This window comes from Achroia grisella, unplaced genomic scaffold (genome assembly GCF_030625045.1).
Source record: "Achroia grisella isolate CSIRO2021 unplaced genomic scaffold, CSIRO_AGI_Agris_v1 utg319, whole genome shotgun sequence".
Lineage (NCBI taxonomy): Eukaryota > Metazoa > Arthropoda > Insecta > Lepidoptera > Pyralidae > Achroia > Achroia grisella.
The window spans coordinates 1,103,367-1,127,970 of record NW_026712795.1 but is presented as its reverse complement, the minus strand read 5'-3'; the positions used below and the strand labels follow the sequence as shown (position 1 = coordinate 1,127,970).

The following is a 24,604-nucleotide window of genomic DNA, read 5'->3' as shown; positions in this document are numbered from 1 at the left end:
AAAACATAATATGTTTGATATTAGATATTATAAATAAAGTAATTAATCACCTACTCCCAATTTCGTGCCAATTGCAATATGGTTAGTGGAATATACCTAGTAGTTACTACTTATGTTAAATTTAGTAGAAGTGGTAAGTAATTTAGTTATCGTCAATAAACGGATACTAATCGAAAATTAACAACAATAATTATACCATTACTGAATGTGGTAAGGTACCGTTCTGTTAAGAAATCATTAACTGGTAACTATATTAAAGTATGTATGTATGTATATACTTTTTTTTATTGAAGCATTAACGACACTGACCCTTCCATCGCAGCAAGAATCTGTAATTATTTTTAACGAGCTGTTAGCCGGAACATCGTCCGCATAGAATTTAACTTTATCTTATTATATGAAATGAAATATTTGATTTAAAGTAGTCTAATTTACGCTTTTTATTAGGTATTTGCAAGTGAAAGTTCTGTGAATATCGGTTCAACCGTTTCAGAGATTAGCAAGAAACGAACAGACAGAAAATTTCTGAATTAATTTTTTGATGTTTGTATATTCTATCGTAGGCATTTAGTGAAAGCTGTTAATTTAAAATTTAAAACAGATACTTCAGTTTTATTGATTTGTATAGATTGTATAAATATATAAAAAAAAACTGAATCCAAAACTATTTTGTCGTTATATGATTTTGAATGAAAAAATTGATGATGTATAGATATATAAAATTCAGTGCATGTTTTTCCGATAATGCAGCGTTCTAATAGCGTAAGGTTTTTTAAGTTATTCCAATAAAATATCAAACCATACTGATAATATTAGTTGAATTAAATAATGACTGCAACATAAACACGCCGGGGGACGATGTAACGCTGTTGTATCGTACAACGTTAGTAGCGAAGTGCGTCGCTCGCCGCACTTGTAGGGACCACACTATTGTATAAAATTTTTTAATGGATGATAATGGTATGGTGCATCCGCCTGCGCTTAAGGTATAACGCTGGCGGAACACCAATTGAGGATTATTGTATATTACACTAGCGAGCATGAACTGATGTCTGCGTAGAATAAGTGAAGTTATATTTTCGTTATCACAAGTAGCTTATGCCCTTCTTATACTTAATTAATTTCTTGTTTTAGAGGAGAGATTAAAGAAAACAGCTACTTTTATTCATAACTTACGAAATTTTTAATAATATAATAAAAATGTAATGCTGAACAACATTTATTTATTGGTTTTAGGTGTTGCTCACACCTTGCTCGTTCTTCTTGTGATGGGTCTGCTTTTCGAATGAGTATCTAAAATAATATATACATGACTATTACAAAAATGTTGTATATGTGAATAAAGATTATTACTATCTCTATTTATAAAAGACATGTTTGTCTTATAATTCCTTACAGTAAATAGATACAGAGTATTTGAGCCTAGTTCTTTTTGGCATCTCATTTTAGCAAACCAACTGTTCGACCACATCGAAACAGGTTCCAGTGCCTCTGCCTCGATGGAGGAGAAAGTAAACGGAGATTCGAGCAGTCAAAACTGTCAGTTACAATGTTCACAGAATTTGTTGCAGTTTTTTCTTTATGCAATAATGTAAATACGGTTTAAGTTTAATAATTCCATAACGGAACTGTAGAAATTGCCCAATATTGTTGTGTACATATATTACAATACATTAAACAGTGACTGGTATTCAACTGAATATCTGTATTAGGGTGGACAGTTGATGTTGCTATGGCTCTTATCTCTGAGCTCAGTGGGCTAATGATTTAACACACCGCCTTACTTCCGGTGGTCGCGGGTTCGGTTCCTCGCACGGTATACACATTTGTATTCATGAGTAAGATTGCTTGTATACTCTGGTTGTTTTTTATGTATATTATGTATGTTTTTACAAAAAAAATGTATCTATGTATTTCTATCTCAACCACACAAGCTCTACTTACCTTGGGATTCGATGGCGCTGTGGGAATTGTATAGAGATATTAAATATTGGTATTATATTATATTATTAGTTACAAATATTAAAAAGAACAAAACTCTGAACAAGAAACAGATCTAGTTATTCACAAGAATATTTTAATGCAATTTAACCTCTAGCCATTTTAAAAACAAAATAATATAATTTTGGCGCATGAGTGATATTTCTTTTAAACCCTATTTTAAGTGTCGAAAGTAATTGAAGTTATCTCGCGTCGATAATTTTTGCGACGGTCCTATTCACAAGGAAGTGTAGTATAAAAGTTCATTGTCAAATTTATGAGAAAGTTCAGTGTTTCTAATGAAATCAAGATTACATTTCTAATCGTAACAGGTTATTCGTATCTTATCTGTATAGTCTATTAATATTGAAAAGAATAATAGATATGAATGTAATCAAAAAATCGATTGCTGTATTCAATATATTAATCGATAACCTACACGAGTGTGAAATAGTGAATGCAAGCACCTCCTTTAGGTCATATCACAATGCTGTTACGTCCACTTTCTTGCCTCAATTAGCAATGTTGAGTTTAATAGACTGTAAAGTTGTTGAAAAATAAATTATCATATCTAATGTCTCATAAAAACCGTTGGAACCTAGTGATTACTCTATGACTTAAGCCGAAAGGTCATGAGTTCGAATATGGCCGATACCAATATCATACAAAATGTGTGTCAATTTATATGTCTAACTAATACTTCGGTGATGGAAATGAGGTTAACAAACCAAATTAATCCGAGAAAGTAGTGCTTGTATTTATGGTAGTTGTATAATTGGTAGAAAAAATAATTATTTTAGTAAATACATACATAACAATAATAGACATACTCCAAATATGTATTGCGCGGGGATCGAACCGATGGCTATCGAAAAATAAACCGCTAGACCACCGAGGTCGCCCAGTATTGCCAAATTGTACACGACAAACTAGTCAGATCGAGTTGTTAGTAGGTGAAGCTATTTAGATATACAAGTATTGCAGTATGACTAGTGATGCCAGCTTGGGTGTTTTCTTCCCAAATTTGAGGGGATTTTTGGTAATGGGAGAGATTTGGGGTATTTATGGGAACAAAAACACAAGCCTTTTGCCTAAAACGAACAAGTAGAACAAGCGGCTAAAAAAAAGTTAACACTTTCCAAACTTATTGAAGGCACTTTAAAAAATAATACCTACAATTTTGTGAACCGAAAAAAAAATTGGTGAAGCAGCCAAAAAAGGTCGTCAGAATACAGACTTTCTTTCTTCTTGGGGAATACCTACATTTTGGGGGTTATTGTCGACAAACGACAAAGTGATTGGCGGGGAGTACCAGACAGTCATATGGCAACACTGAGTGTGACCTCAGTAGGCCGCGACGCGGCCATGGCTGGTCATTCACCTGGAGTCGCGGCTGCTCAATCGGAAACCAATAAAAGCTAAAAACTTCCCGTCTCACATGATTGATTTTTATCTATTTATTAACTGTTTACTGTGAGTTTGCCAACGTTACGAGTTCTTGGAATTTCAGGGAGTAGAGTAGTGGTGTTGCCTTCGTGGAACCCGTTGTTTTCCGTTCCCGGAATTTCGCGAGGGTACAGTAGTTTTAGTATTTGAGTTTGGGAAAGTCGGAATATTTTAGTAAAGTATAGTAATAGAGCAGAAATAAGGACAAATCAATACACTCCAAATTTTCATCGTTTATAAACATAACATTAATACGTGAAGGAAAAAGTTTGGATCGCTTTTTAGGAAAATTACGTGGTATCCATTAAGTTTGACACATTTAAATTCTTATTAATATTTTTAAAATATAACCTAATAAAAATATATTATCAATAATTTTTTTTTGGGCATAAACACACACATCTAAAATTCTATACATATATGTATATATTCATGTAGTTGCTCTACATTATAGGTATATAGTCATTGATATTTTAAATATAGTGACGTTTTAACTTATAGATTACAATTACTACGCAAGGATTTCTTATACTTTGATAATATTATTGTTTATAGAGCAATCAGACTTGATCTGGGATCTAAAAGACAGAACAGAGGACTAGACTCCTAATAATTCGGTATTGGTATATAATAACTCAAAGCAGGGTTTCTTAATCGTCAGTAATATTTTGAGGATTACTTTTAAATTTGAACGAATTTGTTTTTATGTATAGAAAACTTATACATTATATAATAATTAGAAATTAACGTCATTGTATTCACTTCTTCACCTTATTTTTTTTAACATAATGTGTACGCTCTTGTACCTACAATTATAGTAAATACACATTCAGTCCGTACTTGTAAAGGTCCAGTAATAAAATGAAACGTAATATTGTCACATTCGTTAAACTATTCAATTATTCGGCTAAATTAGTAAAGTAGTGCGAGTTAGTGATTATTTTCCCATATTTTTTGCACCTACTTGTATATTGCAGTCTGCAAACACGAAATTGTAAACACTACCGTAATTTGTAATGTTCGACTATTCAGAACGCCTGTACTTGCTTGTGTTCGAAATCCCCTCTCGTTTTTCTAAGAAAAAGTGGACCTTTATAAGAAGCATAGCCACATATAGAAATAGAAATAATCTTTATTCAAACAAACTTAATAAAAACACTTTTAAATAGTCGTATTTTTTTATTCTATCACTCATTTGGAACGCAGACTCATTATATTTCGGTAAAGATTCTTTCGCCTGTAGATTACATTATCAGTAAGATGGGCTTATTTTATTTTCCAAAAATCATGCTTCCCTACAGTACCGGCATCCATACGAAGCTGATTATGTATTATAATTTTTTATACTAGTGCACCCTGCAGGTCCCTGCACTAACGGTTTACGCTAGCGAAGCACCAGTGGCGGATGCTAAAATGAGCATGAGGTCAGATCAGTTAGCCCATCGTGACAAATTCACCGGGAATTTATCACGATGGTTTCCAGGGGGAATTACGTGGAGGTCAATCAAACATGATATATTGTTTGAAATGAGGTTCTTAGTCCACATTACTAGCAGTCCTCTGCCCACGATATGTGATTTAGCAGAATCATGTGCATGATCTTCTGATTTCCAGGAAAGGCCTCCCTACATCCTGTCTCAACTTTGTAACTAAAGATCGAGATCAGCGCGATAATAAAAAAACCGGCTAAGCGAGAGTCTCGCATACTCGTGAATAGGGCCCCGTGGTCAGTGCACAAAGTTGTTCAATTTCACAATCTGAAATACCGTCAAGTAGGTTTGAGAATGTATTCTCATTGCGTTGCGTTTATCGCATGCCTACCGTTACATGGTATCTATCATTACAAGTTGGATCCAATTTATAGTCTAGTTGTTGTACGTAGTATGCATTGCAATGCCACTTAAGTTAGACTGTTTGGATGTAGGCCTGGTATCAAATTTCTTGTTGTTTCTAAGTTAATAATCCAACTAAATTGATCAAAAGGAAAAGGAGTGTTTTTATATCTATTTCTCTATATTGTCTGGCTGACTTGACTGTGATTTGACGGCGTTAGTGGTCTAGCAGTTTAGCACACCGCTTTGCTTCCGATGCTCGTGGTTTCGACTCCTCGCACGGTGCAAACATATGAATACATAAATATTGTTTGAATCGATCTGAATGTTTTCTACGTATATTATTATATAAGTATTTATATCATATGTCTAGTACCCATAACTCACACAAGCTCTGCTTAACTTGGACTAAATGGCGCTGTGTGAATTTTTCAAGGGTATTAGTATTATATTATCTTTTTCTTGGACTAAAGTCTTGCAAGACGAGACGAGTCTGAGAAGAACCCTATTATGGTTTTATTAAATATTGGACCAAATTATAGGATTAACCATACAAAGAACTGGTTGGACGCAAGTACAATGAAATTATAAAGGTTTAAGTAATTTGTCTATGGAATTCTAATAATACCGCAACGTTCCTCTCACTACAAGTGCATAGTATGATCAACCATATGGCTAGGACGGCAACTTTCTCTTTTAAAACTGACCATCACTTACGTAGTAAATACTGTATCGTCTGTACCATCGTACAGAACGGTAGATGGATTATTTATTAATATCTATAGCCTACTTTGCTATTCTGAGCTAGATAGCGTTGTTTGGTAATGATGATGAATTGAAGAATTACCTTCCCCCCCCCCCCTCCCCCCCCCGGTCCCCGTGAATGATAAAGGAATGAGTAACATCAGTAACATCCTTTGCTTAATTTGACTCTTACTTAAATCTTACGCTCCGCTTTAATCTCCTATAAAAAATTCAAAAGCTCTATTAGTAAAATAGAGTTTTTGATTGAAATTTTTATAGGCAGTCGTAGACATTCTTTGCATTATTTTGTGGCCCATATTATAAGTACCCTATGGAATAAAATACTTATAAAATTAAAGATATAAATTGTTTCTATGGTCACGGCACTGACGACAGGTATCAATTGATGAGCTGATTTATATAGAGTATACGCTATTAATAATCTAGGAAACTATTGTAAAATGGTAAATTTGAATTAAAGTTTGAATGTATTCTACTGAGTACTTTATATAAATCCGCCATAATGGTATTCGATGCGACTGGACTATTTTATAATAAATAATATTTAACATTTGAAGTTTGGCTATAGATCGTGTTATCGAATCTGACCTACACACAAAATTTTGTGTGTTAGCACACAAAATTCACACAAAAAATCTAACACATTTTATGTGTTAGCAAAAAAGGAGAGTCGACCGGTAGACTTCTTACGTTAAATTTACATATACTCAGCGAAATGAGGACTTGTCAAGTGTCGTATTTATCATAACGTCATTGCCTCCATATGGACGAATGAATTTAAATCTGAAGAATATCTTATTATAGTCATTTGGACTAAGTTCGCTGATACTTTTGAATAACCTAAAGTTATTTTAGAAATTCTCATAATCAAAATCAAAAATAATTTATTCATGTAGGACAATTTAGACGCATATGAATGTCAAGTTTTTGTACCAATATTTTTTTCCTACTGTCCCGTTCAATATAGAGATTCAATTAAGACGAGCTGGCAAGAAACTCAACTGAAGTTTTTTTAAAAGCCAGTATATTTATATTGTTTACTTATATCTATATCTAACATTATATGAAAATGCATGAAACACTATTGCCATGCACGTTTGTCATTTAAGTAATCATTTAGTGAGTATTGCTCAATAAATATGATTTAACAGATACTTTAACCATTAATATTAAAATACCTTTAACTACTCCATCCAAATGACTCTAAATCCTAATGAATATTTTTACTATTTCTTTTTTATGCCAGGAATGTGCATAATCATACAGCCTATTGATAGCAGATTGACTGACTGACACTATCTTCATCACCCATTGAGAACGAGGTTGGGAACGAGCTTTGGAACGAGCCCCTTTCCTCAACTCAACTCCGGGAGCAACAACCCCCGGGGTAAGAGGTTGACTGCTTCTCAGGGGCGGGTTCTAAAATCTAGGGATTTTATACATAAAAAAAATATTTTCCTAACTTAAGAGATAGTACCATACATGGGAACTGGATTTTATTTATTAATCTTTTTTTTAGTTAATTTTTTTATTCTCTATAGATGTTTTTTTTAATTACTTTTTATAGTAAATGGTTACCGTTGTCTATGATCGCCTGAAACACCAGGGGTGTCAGATGCGCATTGCCCATCCTTATCACAATATTGGATGTAGTTCTTTAGACTTCGAATTTTAGAGTCATTATTCTGGTATTCCTGTCTCTTACTTCATCAATACTACCAGTCAATGAATATAACAATATCCTAAAACAACCCACACGTGTATTTATGAAGTGTCATGTTGGTTTTAACACTGATAGACAGCTTCCCACCCTTGTCTTGTAAGAATACTTATCCGAAAATGGAATAAAGTCGACTGGCAACTCTAAATTTAGCCCACCATTATTCTGTCTGTAATTGGATGAGCGTGTTATTTATGCCTCCTGTGGATTCCATGGAATGACTCAACGTGGAGTCTGTATATCAAATTGTTTACAATACTGTCTGAATGTTACTTTAACGACGTACATAAAATAAAGAATATCAGACTTTGCGAAAGTCAGTTACTAATGTTCTTATCTAAAAAATTAGGGCGTGTTATTATATGAACTAGTGGCACGCCCCAGCTTTGCTAGAATGTTTATAACTTTTAAATCTGTATATCATTAATATGTAAATTATTATTGTTATAGGTTCTATTAGGTTGATAGTGTTGCCTAATAATAGTTTTTATATATATGTATATATGACGCTAAAAGTTAATTGTCATATTTTACATTTGAACAGTATATAAGCTGTTGATTGTTTAGTATAACTATGTAATATTATGTTATCTGTGGTATAACTGTCTTATTGACATACTAAATACTATGTCAAAGATAATAGTAGTAACATCGTAGCTTCCGCACCAGTAAATTACGTAAATATTATTTTTCTCAGACGGAAGTGTTGATAACGCTAATTTAAATGTAACGTTTTTATTTATATACCATTAGGATTTGTTTTCTAAATAGCTCATGTGAATTTAATTTTTTTATGGTAGATAATGGAATCGTGCTCTCACTTTATCTATACATATAATTAATAAATTAATTCTTTATCACTAAATGCAGATATATGGAAATACTTCCATATGCAGACGGTACCTACTTTGTCAAAAATAAATTTTTGTCGGTCTATCTGTTTGTTCTTGCTAATCTCTGAAACGGCTGGACCGATGATAACGGGATTTACACTCGCAGATAACTAATGATATAAAGAGTAACTTATGCTACTTTTATGTTAGAAATTCTATTTATACTAGTAAAAAAAGTTAAATTCCTTTGCGTTCGTATATAGTGTACTACTACATACAAATATATATGCACTGTATAGCTAATTTACAATAAGCCTTAAGCTAAACATTTATAGTGCTCAAACTGCGGGTCTGTCAAACGAATATTAAAGTAGTTAAGTGTTATATTATGTATCTGTGGTTAAACTCAATCAACAGTAGGCATCCAAGGGATATTTGTTTAGTGCTCAGAAGTATGAGCACATAGCTTCATTCAGCTATATGACTACTATATATACGTACATTAGATTAACTGTAATATATTTAATGTTTTATATATTAAATCATAATAATAATATACGTGGACAGTTTACACATCGCCATCTAGTCCCAAACTAAGCAGAACTTGTGTTATGGGTACTAAACAATTGATAGGATTTTTTGTATTTGTTATATACCTATATATAGAAAACACCTAGACCTATACAAAATGACTTACAAGAAATCAGATATTATAGTTATGTTAATAGTGAAAATAATGTATGTTGTCTATGAGAGGAACAATAAAGAATTTTCATTAATTTGTTGTTTTAGACTGGGGTATACGTTATTCTGGCAATAATATAAATAAGCTTTTATGCAACCGCTAGTCGATAGACACTAGTCCGCACGTACCGCGCCCCACTGATTGTACTGTTTTATTGAATTGAATCACGCACTGTCGCCGTCAAATGTAAATATTGGTATTAGTATGACACACAGTACACTTATGTCTAGTGAGCAGGGATGCCAACATTACCAGAATTCTCGTACAAATACTAGAGTTTTGGCTTACAGTACTGAGTTTGATAATTCATTTATTTCCAACGTAACTCACAATTTAGAAATAAGGAATTAAAAAATAACATACAAACTTGGCAATACGGCAAATCCTATTGCCAGCTGACTGATCAGCAAAACAGCTGAGGCAAACCTCAGCTGTTGCTGATATAAGTACAATCTCAATGAGGTGCACCTATACAGCGCTGGTTATCAGGAACCCCCCATTACTCATTAAAAAAACTAACATGCGGGTTTTTTCATTAATTTTTATCACGGATCACGGAGGCAAGCCGGTACTGTGAGACTCCTGCTCATTAAAAACTCGAAGGTATCCCGACAAAGCGCCTATTGCTGGAGTTGCAGGATCGAGTGTCAGTCCACTACTACTAGACTACGGCGGTATCAGCCCGCTATAGCCCCTTCGCTTGGCTTACAGTACTAGGACATTTTCATTATCGTACAAGTTGTTTGTTTATATTTATTTACAGACAAAAAAATTGTTAATATCGCCATGATGTTCGTCAATCTCTAATAGGAGAAGGCACATAAAGTATGCTAGATATTGATGTACTGAAATTAAACAAATACGAGATTTTCTATTTTTTTTCGTGCGATTGTATATTGTTTTAGGTGAGCAACCCTGCTAGAACGTACGCTAACGGGACTATTTGCAACCAATTTCCGTACGTCAAAATCATCAATTCATATGATACACTAGCTCTAATTGACAAATTAATGTGCATTTATAAGGATGAGTAGATGTCTGACAAAAAAAACTTGTTTAAATACAGAAATGATACAAAAGACAAAGGCTGTATGGGCTTTTAGATTCCTTGTATTGTCTATAAGGATAAATAAAACTAAAAATGAGACACTAGCTGAATTGAGAGCTGGATTGTTAGGGAGGTTTAGAAACCCTGTTTTTTGCAACTTCTTACAATAATGCTCGTCTCCAATCGGTAGTAGAATAATATAATATTTTGTTCAATAAAAGGGCTATCCAACACTATTTTTTTTTCAATTCACACCAGTAGTTCCGAAGAATTGACGCGTTAACCTAATAAACAGAAATCTTTAATTGTATAATACTAGTATAGTACTTTTGCCTCTTTTTTGTGCTACGTACGACTGTGTACCATACAATGTGGAGTCAAAGTTGTTTCTTGAATTTCATATAATACAGAATGATGAATATATGATTACAAATAATTAAAATAGGAAGATTTTACTTTTTAAAGTCGATTAAAGTATGATTCATGATACCCAGGATATAGGTGTGGAAACACGGAAACTAATAATAATTCATTGTACGAACAAAGGGCAGCGCGCAACTATAAAATAGAATATCCCCTATCGAGGGGAGCGCCCGTATTTGCATACCACTCCCACACAATTAGGGTGTCTAAACATTGTGGATAAAAATCCAAATAAATCTATACACCTATTGTATGTATTTTTTTTAATGGATGATTATGGAATACTGCTTCCGCTTGCGCTAGCGGTTGACGCTATACGAGTATCATGTTAAAATTCAGATTTAATAATATATTGAATAATTTGAAAATAATATTTTGTATACCGAGAAATAAACGATATTATATCTAATAAAATAATTATGTCTATCTCCGGTCGATGTTGGCACCCAAGGAACAAAATACTCTTTGGCACCTAAATGATTCCATTCTTGTTAGCCCAAATGGAAACACGAAGTAAAAGCTAAATCAGTAACCGGATTCCAAACAGTCATTGTCGCAAACAGTATTGCTAACACTACAATCTGTTCGGGATACAATCTGTCTAACAATATACAATCAAAACCAAAAGTTTTGTAGAATCCTCCTAAAAATAATACGTTTAGACCAAAAAAGTGTCCACGCAAAAAGTTCCAATTTGGAATAGTTGTTCAGCAGCAGTATTATTAATAGTATTACTGGCTTTCGGCTTAGTATACCCTTTACAATTAACCCTGTAACTACTAAAAATACCTCGTAATATTTTCATTTCCTGGTTATGTCCTGAATGGTTCAGAATGGTTCCTACGCCTAGTGCTAGGGGAAGCAGGCGTGTCCAATGCAACGCTCCCCGGATTACCGACTATATTGCATGTCTATACACTGTGTACAATAATTGTATTTAGTGCATAGTATGTATTAGTATACACTAAAATAAAGGCGATATATAGCTTTCTATGATTATTTCGAGTGTGTGTAATCATGAATAATGTTGATGAAGTATGTAATGGAAATATATCTATACTGCGATTTATAGCGTTTATATGTAGTGAACAGGATTATTATATAAAAAAAACACGTGTACAAGATGTTACGGGCTCTTTTGGTTCGTCAATCAATAAGTTACGGCTACGCGGATGGCGACGCGAGCAATACTACTGTGAGAGATGTAATAACTGAATAAATTTATAAATCAGAGTTAAATTTTCATACAAACATTCATTACCTAATTTGGCCTTACAACTTTTATTTTCAAGACAAAAGATAGCTCCATCACCAAGGTCGATACTAACTGTATAACAATAAATAAAATACATTATATCAGTTACGGTAATTCATCGGTCGTGAATATGTAATAATAAATTGACAGACTCTCGCGTTTATATTATTATATTAGTACTTAGTATTTGTATCGTAGTTTTGTTTACTTATATTTTTACAGTTACTTTTATAACAAAAGTCTCAGTGTCCATAGTGATAAACTCGAACGAAATGAATGAATGAATGAATCGTTATGTATTTTTAAATGTGAAATCATCAATTATTTTAAAATATGAAATCAGCAATCATTATAAACAAACTTAGTTATGGGTTTTGTTAATTTTTTGAATAAACATGTATCTTTATTGTTACATTTAATGTTACTATAGATTGCGTATAGCAAACGATAAAATATGACTAACTAATTCCGATCACGAACAACTAAAAGCGTAAAGTGTCAACAAGCGAATAATGAAATAACGAACTCAATCGAACGTTACCTACAAGCATGATATAAATCATCAAGATGATGAAGTTCAAGTCGTTGTTCCGTAGAGGACCGAGTCAGGGGAAGCAGGAGTCCACTCTCAAGGGCGCTCCCTCCGTCTCCAGTCTCGATTCAAAGCATCACAAAGTTGCTCCAGCACGAGACAAATCTCTCAAGATCTTTGGATCGAAAGAGAAGCTACACAAAGCACACAAGAGGAAAGATCTCGGGAATAATAATGCTGTTTTAGAAGACCCCGAATTGAGAGAAGGATTGGAGACGTATGAAGATGGACAGGTTAGGATACATGATTATGGGAGTGCCGAGGAACTGGGGTCCGTAGACGAGAGGGGGTCGCAGGAGTGTGTCAGTTTGCCCGTGACGCTGAACGCAGAACACATGCCTGGCTTCCAGGAAGTGGAGCTCAGGCCTAGAGAACCATCCGAGGTTAGTAGTAATTCTTTTGTGACCATTTGGTAATATCCAGGGTTAATCTGGTAAATGTGAATTAACCTTTTAAAATTATGACGTATCTGTTTGCGGTTAAGGATAGAATATATGATTATGTCACTTATGTTTTTTTAATCACACTAGCTCTGATACCAGATTTGTTCACGGTTACTATTAAAAATTTAACCCTTAAACAGAATGAATTGATTTTTTTATGTTAAGTAAAATTCACAGCATATATTTTTTTATGTCTGACTCCTATGGCATATTGCTTTTATTCCCTTCAAATCCAAATAGAAAAAAGTCAGAAATATAGTTTCGGGGTAAACACTCTTGTTTTTAATATATAAGTATACTTTTGTACAAATATACAAATAATATTTACCGTTCAGCTTAATCAGCTTTTAACATTATAAGTAAAAATAAACATATAACTTCATGATTTGCAGGCATCTTTGGCATCTGGCATTCGCGAGATCGAGTCGCTGCGAAGGGAATTAGAGATGAGCACCATGGAGCGGGCGCAACTACAGAGCAGAGTGGACGAGCTCCTAGAGCGCGCTGCAGATGCTGAGAGACTGCGGGCGGAACTAGAAAGACTGAAGGTTGGTACAAAGAAATCATTTTAAGGAATTTAGGAAAGAAATTAATAACCATGAACTACAGTTTTATACTATTATTGTTAATAAATGAAGCTAATGATTTGTAAACCGAATCAGTATAAGCCAATACACATAAAGTAGTTGTAGAAAATGGATCTTTTGTGCTAACTTTTGAATCGATCTTGAGTAATTAGACAGACATCCGCTGGTGTTCCGTCAGCGTACACCGTTAGCGCAGACGGGTGAACTAGACCAACAATACCAATTAAAATGACAATAATGCCCATTATTATACATAAGACATGTTGTTTAAAACAGTCAGCGGAAATAGAAAGAGAGGCGGCCCTAGAGCGTCTGGCGGACGAGAACGGCGCGCTGCGGGCGCGGCTGCGCGGCGTGGCACACTCGCCGCTCTCCGACAGCGAGAAGCGACAGCTGCTGCTAGCGCCGGCGCCGCGACGCATGCACTCATCAGCGCCCGCGTCCATTGCGCTTGCGCACAATGTAAGTCCTCTAGTTTCAGAATATACAGAGCTAACTTTTATTTATTATTCGATTTCACCCAAATGAATATTATAGCCTATATGTTATTCTGATGTATAAGCTATATTACTGTAAAGTTTATCACAATCCGTTCTGTAGTTTTTGCGTGAAAGAGTAACAAACATCCATCCGTTCTCACAAAGTTTTGCGTTTATAATATTATTAAGAATATGATTACTCTTTAAAATTTACTAAAAACATTATATAGAGTATGCAAAAGGTCTTACCGCTTAAGCGATGTCTTCCAGACAACCTTTTAGATGAGTAAAAGCTAAGGTGATGGATGGTGCATGAATGGAATGAATGAAACAATCGGTCATATTCGTGAACGGGTGCTGCTTGTGGAGACGGGTGTGTTCGGCTTACGGGCACTAATTAAAATGGAATATTCTAATTACTTTTTGACAAAATTATAGCATACTTGAAATGAGACTATAAGTCCTGCCGGTATTTTTTGTGTATTTGTAAAGGTTGCTGCTCAACAATCAAGCTGTAACTCAAAATTGATGTAAAGGGAGGGGACGCCCTAAGAAAAGATGGATTGTGTGAAAGATGATATGAATAAAAGAAGAGTATGTTCATATATGACGACCGATAGAGAGCAAGGGAAGAGAATGACATACTGCGCCGATCCCAAATAATGGGATAAAGGCAAGGCAATGATGATGTAATGGTATCAAGCTGACGGATCAAAAAAAAATTAACAGCCTTACGGACGTCACGTTATTATGTGACATCTACGATACCATTCATACCATTACTGTTTCGGAGGACTATGATGTCATGTTACGCCTTTTATCCCGTAATTTAATAGCTTAATCTGCACCCTACTGAAACACAGATCACAATGAAGCTGATTAGCACTGGAAATTAGTAAAATAGAGTACCTCAGTTGAATCTTTGTGTGTGGGGGGGGTTGTTTGTAATGTGGAGTAATAGCCACATTGCATAGCAATGTACTATGTCGGCTTGATTTTCACGTGGTTCCCCTGGAAACCATCGTGATAAATTCAAGGTAAATTAACCACGATGGGCTAACTGACCTGACCTAATACTCATCTCGTTATAATCCACTGGTGCCCCGCCAGCGTAAACCGTTAGCGTAGGCGGGTGAATTCCATTATCATGTATAAGAAAAAAAGTTGAATTCTAGTGCTTTATATTTATGAATCGCAGTCCATCAGCATGTACATATAATAATTACTTAATATAATTAAAATTAAAAATTAATCTATCTCACTGTAAAGTAAATATTACTTGATATTGGTAATCTTACTATATCTAGGAATCGATAAGATTTTCTACTAATTAAAAATTATGGTGACATTCAATGATAAAATATTAAGCATGCCAAATCTAAGAGGCTTAAATAATTAAATATTTTTTCCTGAAAATCAGCGCTTGAAACTATGTTTCTAGCATTATTCTGAGTTGTGGTCCACATTGACTCTATTTTCTAATGTGTAAATTGTAGTTTGTAATTTTTGAAGTCATTATTGTTATGTCAGTATGAGTCAATAAATAGTATTCTACTATTTTTTTTTTTTCGAAATGGACGGTCACGGTGGTCCAGCGGTTTAGTACACCGCCTTACTTCTGATGGTCGCGGGTTCGATTCCTCGCAAGGTATTAACATTTGTAATCATGAGTATGATTGTTTGTTTCGGTCTGGGTGTTTTTTTATATTTTTGAGAAAGAAAATATATGTATGTATTTTCATTAGTTGTCTAGTACACATATAACAAGTTCTGCTTAGCTTGGAACTAGATGACGCTGTGTCAATTGTCCAAGGTGTAGTGTTCGTATCTGTATGTATAAGGAGTAATAAAACCAAGCTTATCCGTCGAGTCTATTCTATTCTACACCAGAAAGCTTCTGCACTTCTGCCAGGACCTTGATTGACGATTTTAGTAGTCTCGGCTCTACGCACAACGTAAACGGCCCAAATGAGAGAGGCTAAATGCAGAGTATAGAGTCAAATTTACATTTATCTTCTTAATCTATAAATTTTTACTGTCATACATTTCTGGTGGAGAAAAATGTTAATAAATTAATATGTTCCACAGGGAGATGGGGACAGCGGTGATGCCAGTACCCCCGAGTGGGACAAACACTCCTCGTCATCACTCAGCGAGGTGTCCGTCGCCTGCCTACAGGACAGGATACAGCAGATGGAAGAACACCATTACAGGTAACAACATATTGTGCCTACACTTGTAATATTTCTGTCAACACTTGTGACCCTTCCATTACGTCTCCACTAACATAGATTTAAGTTCAGTCAAACAGTCTACGTCCGACTCCGCGTCGAATGTACGCGTTACTAGCTATGTAGCACACTACCTAATAAAGTTACTAATATACAATAAATAGTATAATTATTTCACTGGTATACTCACTACCTACATACTACAATAAACAATATCTTATGTAACGACACCTCATCACATAATATATAACGCTACAATGGTGAGGTGAACCGCCGCGCTACAATGTAAAAATGTTTTAAGATAAACTTTGCACGAAGTCCTCTGTTATCTCAGCCTCACCTATTTCTTTTATGCCAAACTCTCTTATGACGTTTGAAATACCAAAAGTGTCAAGTGCGCGTTGCTGACTTTCTATAGAGATACAATACCCTTCTTAAATATATCCATTCTGTAGTCTCTAGAGAAAATCACGGCAGTTCTATACACAAGTAGTGTGTACAGTAGGAAACTTCTCTGAAACCTCAAAGTCTGAGACACACAAGTTTCAGGGTGTAGAGACAGCGAATTTCCATCCGCCTTAGTGATTCCAATCACATAATTATTCTAAAGTTCAATAACATATCTATTCTATTCTATTTTATTCTATTCTATGCTATTCTATTAGTCCTCCGAAATGGCGACGATGGTTGCCAGTTTATACCAGGTATATAAGCAAAATGTAGATCATCATTCCATTTTAGAATTTGAATAAAGAATGGTTCTATACTGTTTATTTAATAAAATCTGCAGCACAAGCGAAGAGTTGCAAGCAACGTTAGCAGAATTGGCAGACTTGCAGACGCAGCTGGCGGATGCGCACGCCGACAATGAGCGACTGGCAGAGGAGAAACAGGTGCTGCTCGAGTCTCTGTGTCAGCAGACGGAGAAGTTGGAAGACAGCAGGACTAAGGTTTGTGGGTTATGATGTCAAACAACTTGTCTAACAGATAGACATTTATTTAAATTAATCAGTAACAATTTATTTATTTATATTTTATTTATAAACTCTTTATTGCACCAATAGAATTAATACATAAGAATTATACAGAAAAGAGATATGGAAGTACAAAAGGCGGTCTTATTGCCAGAAGCAAGAAGCAATAAAATTTATTAATTTTATAATTTATATAACACAACACAATAAAAACACAGAACTTTCGATATTTCAATGTTACTCCTCCGATCAATCCCCGTTTATTGGACATAAACGGAGATCGAAATTACGACGACCTGAAACGAGTTTCGAACCCGTGAGATTACAAATAATCAATACCTACCACCAACCTAGCTGACAACCCCTACCGTCTTGTATATATATAATTTGGTATTTCAGGTGGATACACTTCAGCTCCTGTTGCGAGAGGGTGTCGAGCCGGAGACTATACCAGCTGCAGATACTGAGCAGCTCTTGACTGTTTTAAAGGTATTTTTTTTAATAAGAACTCTATTTTCTAACTGTTTAGACTCCGTCATACTTGCGGTTCATTTAACTACAGAAACATTTGTTATGATATCTGTTTGTACTGCCTTTATATGTATTTCTATATGTATTATGTATGTATTTACAAAAAAGATATATTTAAGTATTTATATCAATTGTCTTGTACCCATAACACAAGCGGCAGAGCTTTGTTTAACTGTGAATTGTCCTGTTTTATTTATATATACATCTCCTCAACTATATTTAGTACTTTCATATTATATGAATGGAAATTTCCCAACAAATCCGAACTTAGTCACTTAGAGAATGCGCCACTTTCTGACCTCTGGTCATCTATATCCAAATATTGTTTGGAAGATACCTTAAGCAATAAGATCTCTTTTTATAGCCTATTACTATGTAAATTATTTATTTATTTATCACCATATGTATGTATTTTTATAGCTGCTTATAATAAATTTTCATTATTAATATTTATTACAACAGTTGTCGCAAGAAGAGCGACGTCACCTTCAGAGTAAGGTGGAAGAGCTCGAGACGGAGATAAAAGATGCCAAAGCTGCGTTGGAAGAGAAAACCAAAGAAAATGAATCGCTCACAGAGAGAATTAGGTGAGTTATTAGCTATGTTTTTTATTACTTTAACTCATTACAATAACACAAACCTATCAAAACAATATTATATAATTATAAACTCTCGAGTCAAATAAAAAATCTTTAATAAATAGTGACTAAAAACCATCTTAATCACGTTTATTGAAAATAAAGTAAAACTGCATCAATATTGGTCCATTCTTTTAGGAACTACGTTGCCTCAGATATACAGATACCTCCGACTTATAACACTGCCCTTTTTGCGTCGAGGTTAATAAAGAATCTAACCTATCTAGCTTAGCTATTGTTACCACGCTGACTGGCGACTTGGTATAGGATTTAGTATAGATTTTTAGTTTTTAGTCTCGATATGTGTGCTTAGCGTTTTTTATTAATTTGTTGTTTTTTTGCGATAAAAATGAATGCTAAGAAAATTGTATAGCAATTGAATCTACAAGTTTGTAAATTGTCTAGGATGGTGGAAGGTAATACTGAACGTCTGGAGACCGAGCGGCTGCAGTGGGAACATGAGGCTACCGCCCGCCAGGAACAGCTCCATAATCTCACCAACTTGCTGGATGCCGCTAAAGCCAAGGTAATTGCATCATAACTGTGTGATATACTTGACGTTTAGTTTAATTCAAATTCAAATTCAAAAATCATTTATTCATGTAGGACATTTTAGCCGCTTATGAACGTCAAATTTTTACATTCAAATTTTTTTTTTTCCCTACCGTCCAGTTCGGTATATAGATCCAATTGAGAAGAACTGACAAGAAACTCAATTGAATTACTTTTTTTTTAAAGCCAGTTTATTTACAATGTATATTTATATAGGTGTCTATGTCTAACATTAAATGAAAATTCAGTGCATGAACAACTATTGCCATGCACACTCGTCATTCAAGTAATCGTTTAGTGAGTAATAGGCTTTGCTCAGTAAATATGATTTAACAGATGTTTTGAATTTATTTAAGGGTAATTCCAACATATCCTTTGGTATCTTATTGTAAATTTTTATACCTATTCCCATAAAAGACCTATTAACTTTTCTAAACGATACTTGGGAACAGCAAGTTTGTCTTTAAATCTAGTATTAATATTATGAATATTGCTGTTTTTTGGAAATAAGTCAAGATTTTTATGAACATATAGGATATTTGAATATATAAATTGAGAAGCAACGGTGAGAATATTTGCCTCTTTGAATTTCTCTCTTAATGAGTCACGACTCTTCATAAAGTAGATCGCTCGAACGGCACGTTTTTGAAATATGAATATATTTTTAATATCTGCCGCTTTTCCCCATAGTAATATTCTATAAGAAAGTAAACTATGAAAATAACTAAAATAGACCAATCTAGCAGTATCAGTATCAGTGTATTGTCTAACCTTACGCACGGCAAAAGCTGCTGAACTTAGTTTCGCTGCAAGGCTTTGAATTTGTGCACCCCATTGTGTTTTATTATCTAGTGTGATTCCTAGAAAGACAGTAGATTCTATAAATTCGAGAGATTCGTCATTTAATTTAATATAGCAATTAGTATTAAAACTTTTAGACAGAGAAAAATTAACACATTTTGTTTTTTTAGCATTTAACATAAGATCGTTAGTTGTAAACCAGTGCAGGAGACGCCGCAAAGCACTCACATCGTCATAATTATTAGTCATTCTATTAACTTCAAAAATCAATGAAGTATCGTCTGCAAATAATACTATGCCGCATCTATCCTGCATGGCATATGGGAGATCATTAATGTAAACTAGGAATAAATAATAATGGACCGAGAATGGATCCTTGAGGTACACCCATTTGCACAAGTGACCCGTCAGACGTAGCGTTGCTAACTTTCACTTTCTGTACATATCAGATAGATAAGATTTTATTAAATTTAAAGCATTGTCTTTTACGCCATAAAAAGCAAGTTTTTTTAGTAATGTATTATGATCAACGCAATCAAAAGCCTTAGGAAGGTCACAAAAAACACCTATCGCATCCATTTTAGTTTCCCATACAGCAAATACGTGTCTAAGCAACTCTGCACCTGCGTCTGTAGTTGAAAGACCTTTGGAAAAACCGAATTGACTATTGTGGATTAAATTATTTAAATTGAAATAACTGACAAGTTGCATAAGGATTATTTTTTCAAAAATTTTACTGAGTGCTGGGACTATAGATATAGGTCTATAATTTATTGGGTCACTCCTATCTCTAGATTTAAAAAGCGGTATGATTTTACTAATTTTCATTATGTTAGGAAATTTACCCTCATCTATACATTTATCGAAAATAAAAGAAAGAGACGGCGCAATAATTTCCATTATACTATCTAGTATTTTAACAGATATACCCCATAGATCCTCTGTTTTTTTATTATTAAGCTGTTTAAATATTTTCATTATTTCTACTGATGTTGTATGTCTAAAGTTAAATACAGCTGATGACTTGCTAACATTGTCTGTTAGTAAAGTTTCAGCAGCAGACGGGGAAGATTTTAGAGCCTATGTCGTAATTAATGGAATATTAGTAAAATAAGATTCCAATGTATCCGCGACCCCTGTGTCGGAATTTACCAATTTGTTATTAATATTTAAAGCTATTTTGCTATTTTGAAAATTAACTTTTCCAGTTTCGCTATTTATTACTTTCCAAGTGGCTTTTATTTTATCTTTAGATTTAGTTATTATTTTACCTAAATAGAGAGACTTAGCTGAATGACAAACCTTTTTAAATATTTTCGAATAAGATTTTACCTGTTCATGAAATAAGGGATCGGATATATATATAAACGGAATATAATATAAACGGTTACAGATCTATCAATTCAATCAGTCGCGTGGCTTTCTATCAAGGGATCTCTCTGAGAATAGCAGTTCCCAGGATTTCTGTGTTCTAGGCGATAAAGAGGTGACATAGATACTATAGGGGAGACATATATATAGAGGTGTCCATGCTGACCTTCAGCCGGTCCATAAGACCTTCCGCGGAGTTGGAGTGCCATCTGCTCTATCTCATCTGCCAATCCTACGGTGAAGCCGTAGGCTAGCTGTGGCCGACGGCATTAGAGTACTACGAAAAAAACAATAAATAAATAAAGGTGTCCATGCTGACCTTCAGCCGGTCCATAAGTCCTTCTCGGGGTCGGAGTGCGATTTGCCCTCGTCCCCTGTCGTCCGGTGAAACCGTAAGCACCAGAGGGCAGGCGCGCATGGAGACGCGCTGGTCACAAAAAAAAACGACGACGCGCTGGTACACACCCTCACACCTACCTCATACATAGCATACGGCGGCGGCGGCCAATGGCCGAGCGGCTGGCGCACGCGCAGCGACAGCTCGACCGCGCGCACTCCGACGCGCGCAAGCTGCACGACGACGCGCTGGTACACACCCTCACACTTACCTCATACATAGCATACGGCGGCGGCGGCCAGCGCGCGCCCAGCGAGGCACACGCCCACGACGGGCCGCAGCGCCTGGCGCCGCGCAGCGACAGCTCGACCGCGCGCACTCCGACGCGCGCAAGCTGCACGACGACGCGCTGGTACACACCCTCACACCTACCTCATACATAGGAGCGCGCGCCGCGCAGGCGCGCAGACGCGCTGGCCGCGGCGGCGCACGCGCAGCGACAGCTGACGCGCGCAAGCTGCACGACGACGCGCTGGTACACACCCTCACACCTACCTCATACATAGCTGGCGGCGGCGGCGCGCGCGCCGCGAGGAAGACGCGCTGGCCGAGCGGCGGCGCACGCGCAGCGCGCCGCGCGCACTCCGACGCGCGCAAGCTGCACGACGACGCGCTGGTACACACCCTCACACTTACCTCATACATAGCATACGGGGGCGGCCAGCGCGCGCCGCGAGGCAGACGCGCTGGCCGAGCGGCTGGCGCACGCGCAGCGACAGCTCGACCGCGCGCACTCCGACGCGCGCAAGCTGCACGACGACGCGCTGGTACACACCCTCACACTTACCTCATACATAGCATACGGCGGCGGCGGCCAGCGCGCGCCGCGAGGCAGACGCGCTGGCCGAGCGGCTGGCGCACGCGCAGCGCGCGCAAGACGCGCGCAAGCTGCACGACGACGCGCTGGTACACACCCTCACACTTACCTCATACATAGCATACGGCGGCGGCGGCCAGCGCGCGCCGCGAGGCAGACGCGCTGGCCGAGCGGCGGGCGCACGCGCAGCGACAGCGCGACCGCGCGCACTCCGACGCGCGCAAGCTGCACGCCGACGCGCTGGTACACACCCTCACCCTTACCTCATACATAGCATACGGCGGCGGCGGCCAGCGCGCGCCGCGAGGCAGACGCGCTGGCCGAGCGGCTGGCGCACGCGCAGCGACAGCTCGACCGCGCGCACTCCGACGCGCGCAAGCTGCACGACGACGCGCTGGTACACACCCTCACACTTACCTCATACATAGCATACGGCGGCGGCGGCCAGCGCGCGCCGCGAGGCAGACGCGCTGGCCGAGCGGCTGGCGCACGCGCAGCGACAGCTCGACCGCGCGCACTCCGACGCGCGCAAGCTGCACGACGACGCGCTGGTACACACCCTCACACCTACCTCATACATAGCATATACCATAAACGATGATCACTGATTGTCGCCACCCATGAGAACTCGCAACACCAGCAGAAATGCAAATTGCATAGCATTAGCGTAAGCGTTCCTTATTAGACTCCAATTAATTTCAGCTCATTCCAATGAAGATGGAAATTACATCAGCTTAGTTGCCTTCGAGCTGAGGGTTCGCAGGTGGGAATTGGCCTTGCCTTCATTCGTTCTATAAGTCATTCCGCAAATTTGCACTCTTTTTCATTTTCGCCCCGTGAAGATATATTATAAACATATGCCAATATTATAATTTCAGGTGTCGCGTAATAATGCCAAATCGACAATATCCGAGCTTGAATTTCAATTGGAGCAGCTGAGACAAGAGAAGGCAGCTTTGCAGGGCGAACTGAAAACCCAACAGGACAATGTCGCTGAATTACAAGCACAAGTAAGATAACCTCGAAATATATTTAATTGTTTGCCTGTTGGTACCCGGGTTACAAACGCCTTAAAACTCGAGTCGTAACTCGATTCCAGCGGCGACACCTTTAATGTTAGTATACTCTTGGGACAATATCCTGCTTTTTAGTTGCGTAGTGTGAGTTAATACCTGCTTTTACACGTACGCTAATTCAAGCGTGAATAGGTTTTCACACAGGAATGAATGTGCATGTAAATTTAGACAAAGAGAACGAGAAATGCTACGCGCGACGCCAGCTCGCGCAACTTACTTTTTTCAATCGTGCGTGTTTTACCGGCTTTTGGCGACATTTGACTATCGAACAAGCTCGATAGAGTGAACAAAAATAGTACTCAAATGCAATCCCTGACGATCGCAAACGCTGGCTTTCCCCCATTAAAAGTGTGCGTACAAAGGCAGCTAATTCCGTAACGCGGTTGTCAGGTGCAGGTGACGGCGGACGAGAAGCTGTCGCTGATGTCTCGTGCGGGCGAGGCGCTGGCGCGCGCGGCGGAGGCCGACCGCCACCTGCAGGACGCCCGCGCGCGCCTCCACCAGCTCGCCAGGGACCGCGACCGAGACGTACGCATCCATACCATACCCTACTATATACAATACAATACTAAATCATTTATTCAAATAAACATAATTTAAGCCCCTTTGAATATTCATAACATTTTTTTTATAATACTAGCTGCCCCTATTATCCTCCCTCGCCATTAAAATAGGGTTTCATGGTAGAAGCGTGAAAATTTAGGATTATATATACTTTTAATGCGGACACATAAAAAAATATGGCATAGTCAAAGAATTTTTTTGGAATGTGACTTCCTTATCACATAAACAACCTATTGTCAGACCGACCGCGTATACATATAAAATTTTATTTTATCAATTGGTTGTTATTGTCCTTAACTTCATTTCACTACTTAATGGACGTACATAAAATTGATAATATATTATCAATTTTATGTTATATTTACAATAAATTACTGATTTTTGATCCTTCGAGCCGGATGGCCGAGCTGATATTGCTGATTCATAAGAAAATGGCAATTATGACTTGTTAATTTTTTAGTTTCTGTAATTTTAATTACAGAGAAATAAAGATTTTGATTTGAT

At 36.9% G+C, this 24,604-nt stretch overlaps 1 protein-coding gene across 1 annotated transcript in view; it reads left to right on the top strand.

Annotated features, from left to right (window-relative positions):
* The window catches only part of LOC131843569 (uncharacterized), a 54,568-nt gene that overhangs the window by 17,072 nt on the left and 12,892 nt on the right, over nucleotides 1-24,604 (top strand). Inside the window, exons 5-20 of the mRNA XM_059192241.1 lie at nucleotides 12,644-13,022; nucleotides 13,475-13,630; nucleotides 13,946-14,131; nucleotides 16,237-16,361; nucleotides 17,170-17,329; nucleotides 17,753-17,842; nucleotides 18,347-18,471; nucleotides 18,928-19,048; nucleotides 21,735-22,259; nucleotides 22,291-22,410; nucleotides 22,442-22,549; nucleotides 22,581-22,703; nucleotides 22,735-22,857; nucleotides 22,889-23,011; nucleotides 23,339-23,470; nucleotides 23,927-24,064. Of these exons, the coding sequence (XP_059048224.1) occupies nucleotides 12,644-13,022; nucleotides 13,475-13,630; nucleotides 13,946-14,131; nucleotides 16,237-16,361; nucleotides 17,170-17,329; nucleotides 17,753-17,842; nucleotides 18,347-18,471; nucleotides 18,928-19,048; nucleotides 21,735-22,259; nucleotides 22,291-22,410; nucleotides 22,442-22,549; nucleotides 22,581-22,703; nucleotides 22,735-22,857; nucleotides 22,889-23,011; nucleotides 23,339-23,470; nucleotides 23,927-24,064 (2,734 nt within the window). The remainder of the gene's footprint in view (nucleotides 1-12,643; nucleotides 13,023-13,474; nucleotides 13,631-13,945; nucleotides 14,132-16,236; nucleotides 16,362-17,169; nucleotides 17,330-17,752; nucleotides 17,843-18,346; nucleotides 18,472-18,927; nucleotides 19,049-21,734; nucleotides 22,260-22,290; nucleotides 22,411-22,441; nucleotides 22,550-22,580; nucleotides 22,704-22,734; nucleotides 22,858-22,888; nucleotides 23,012-23,338; nucleotides 23,471-23,926; nucleotides 24,065-24,604) is intronic.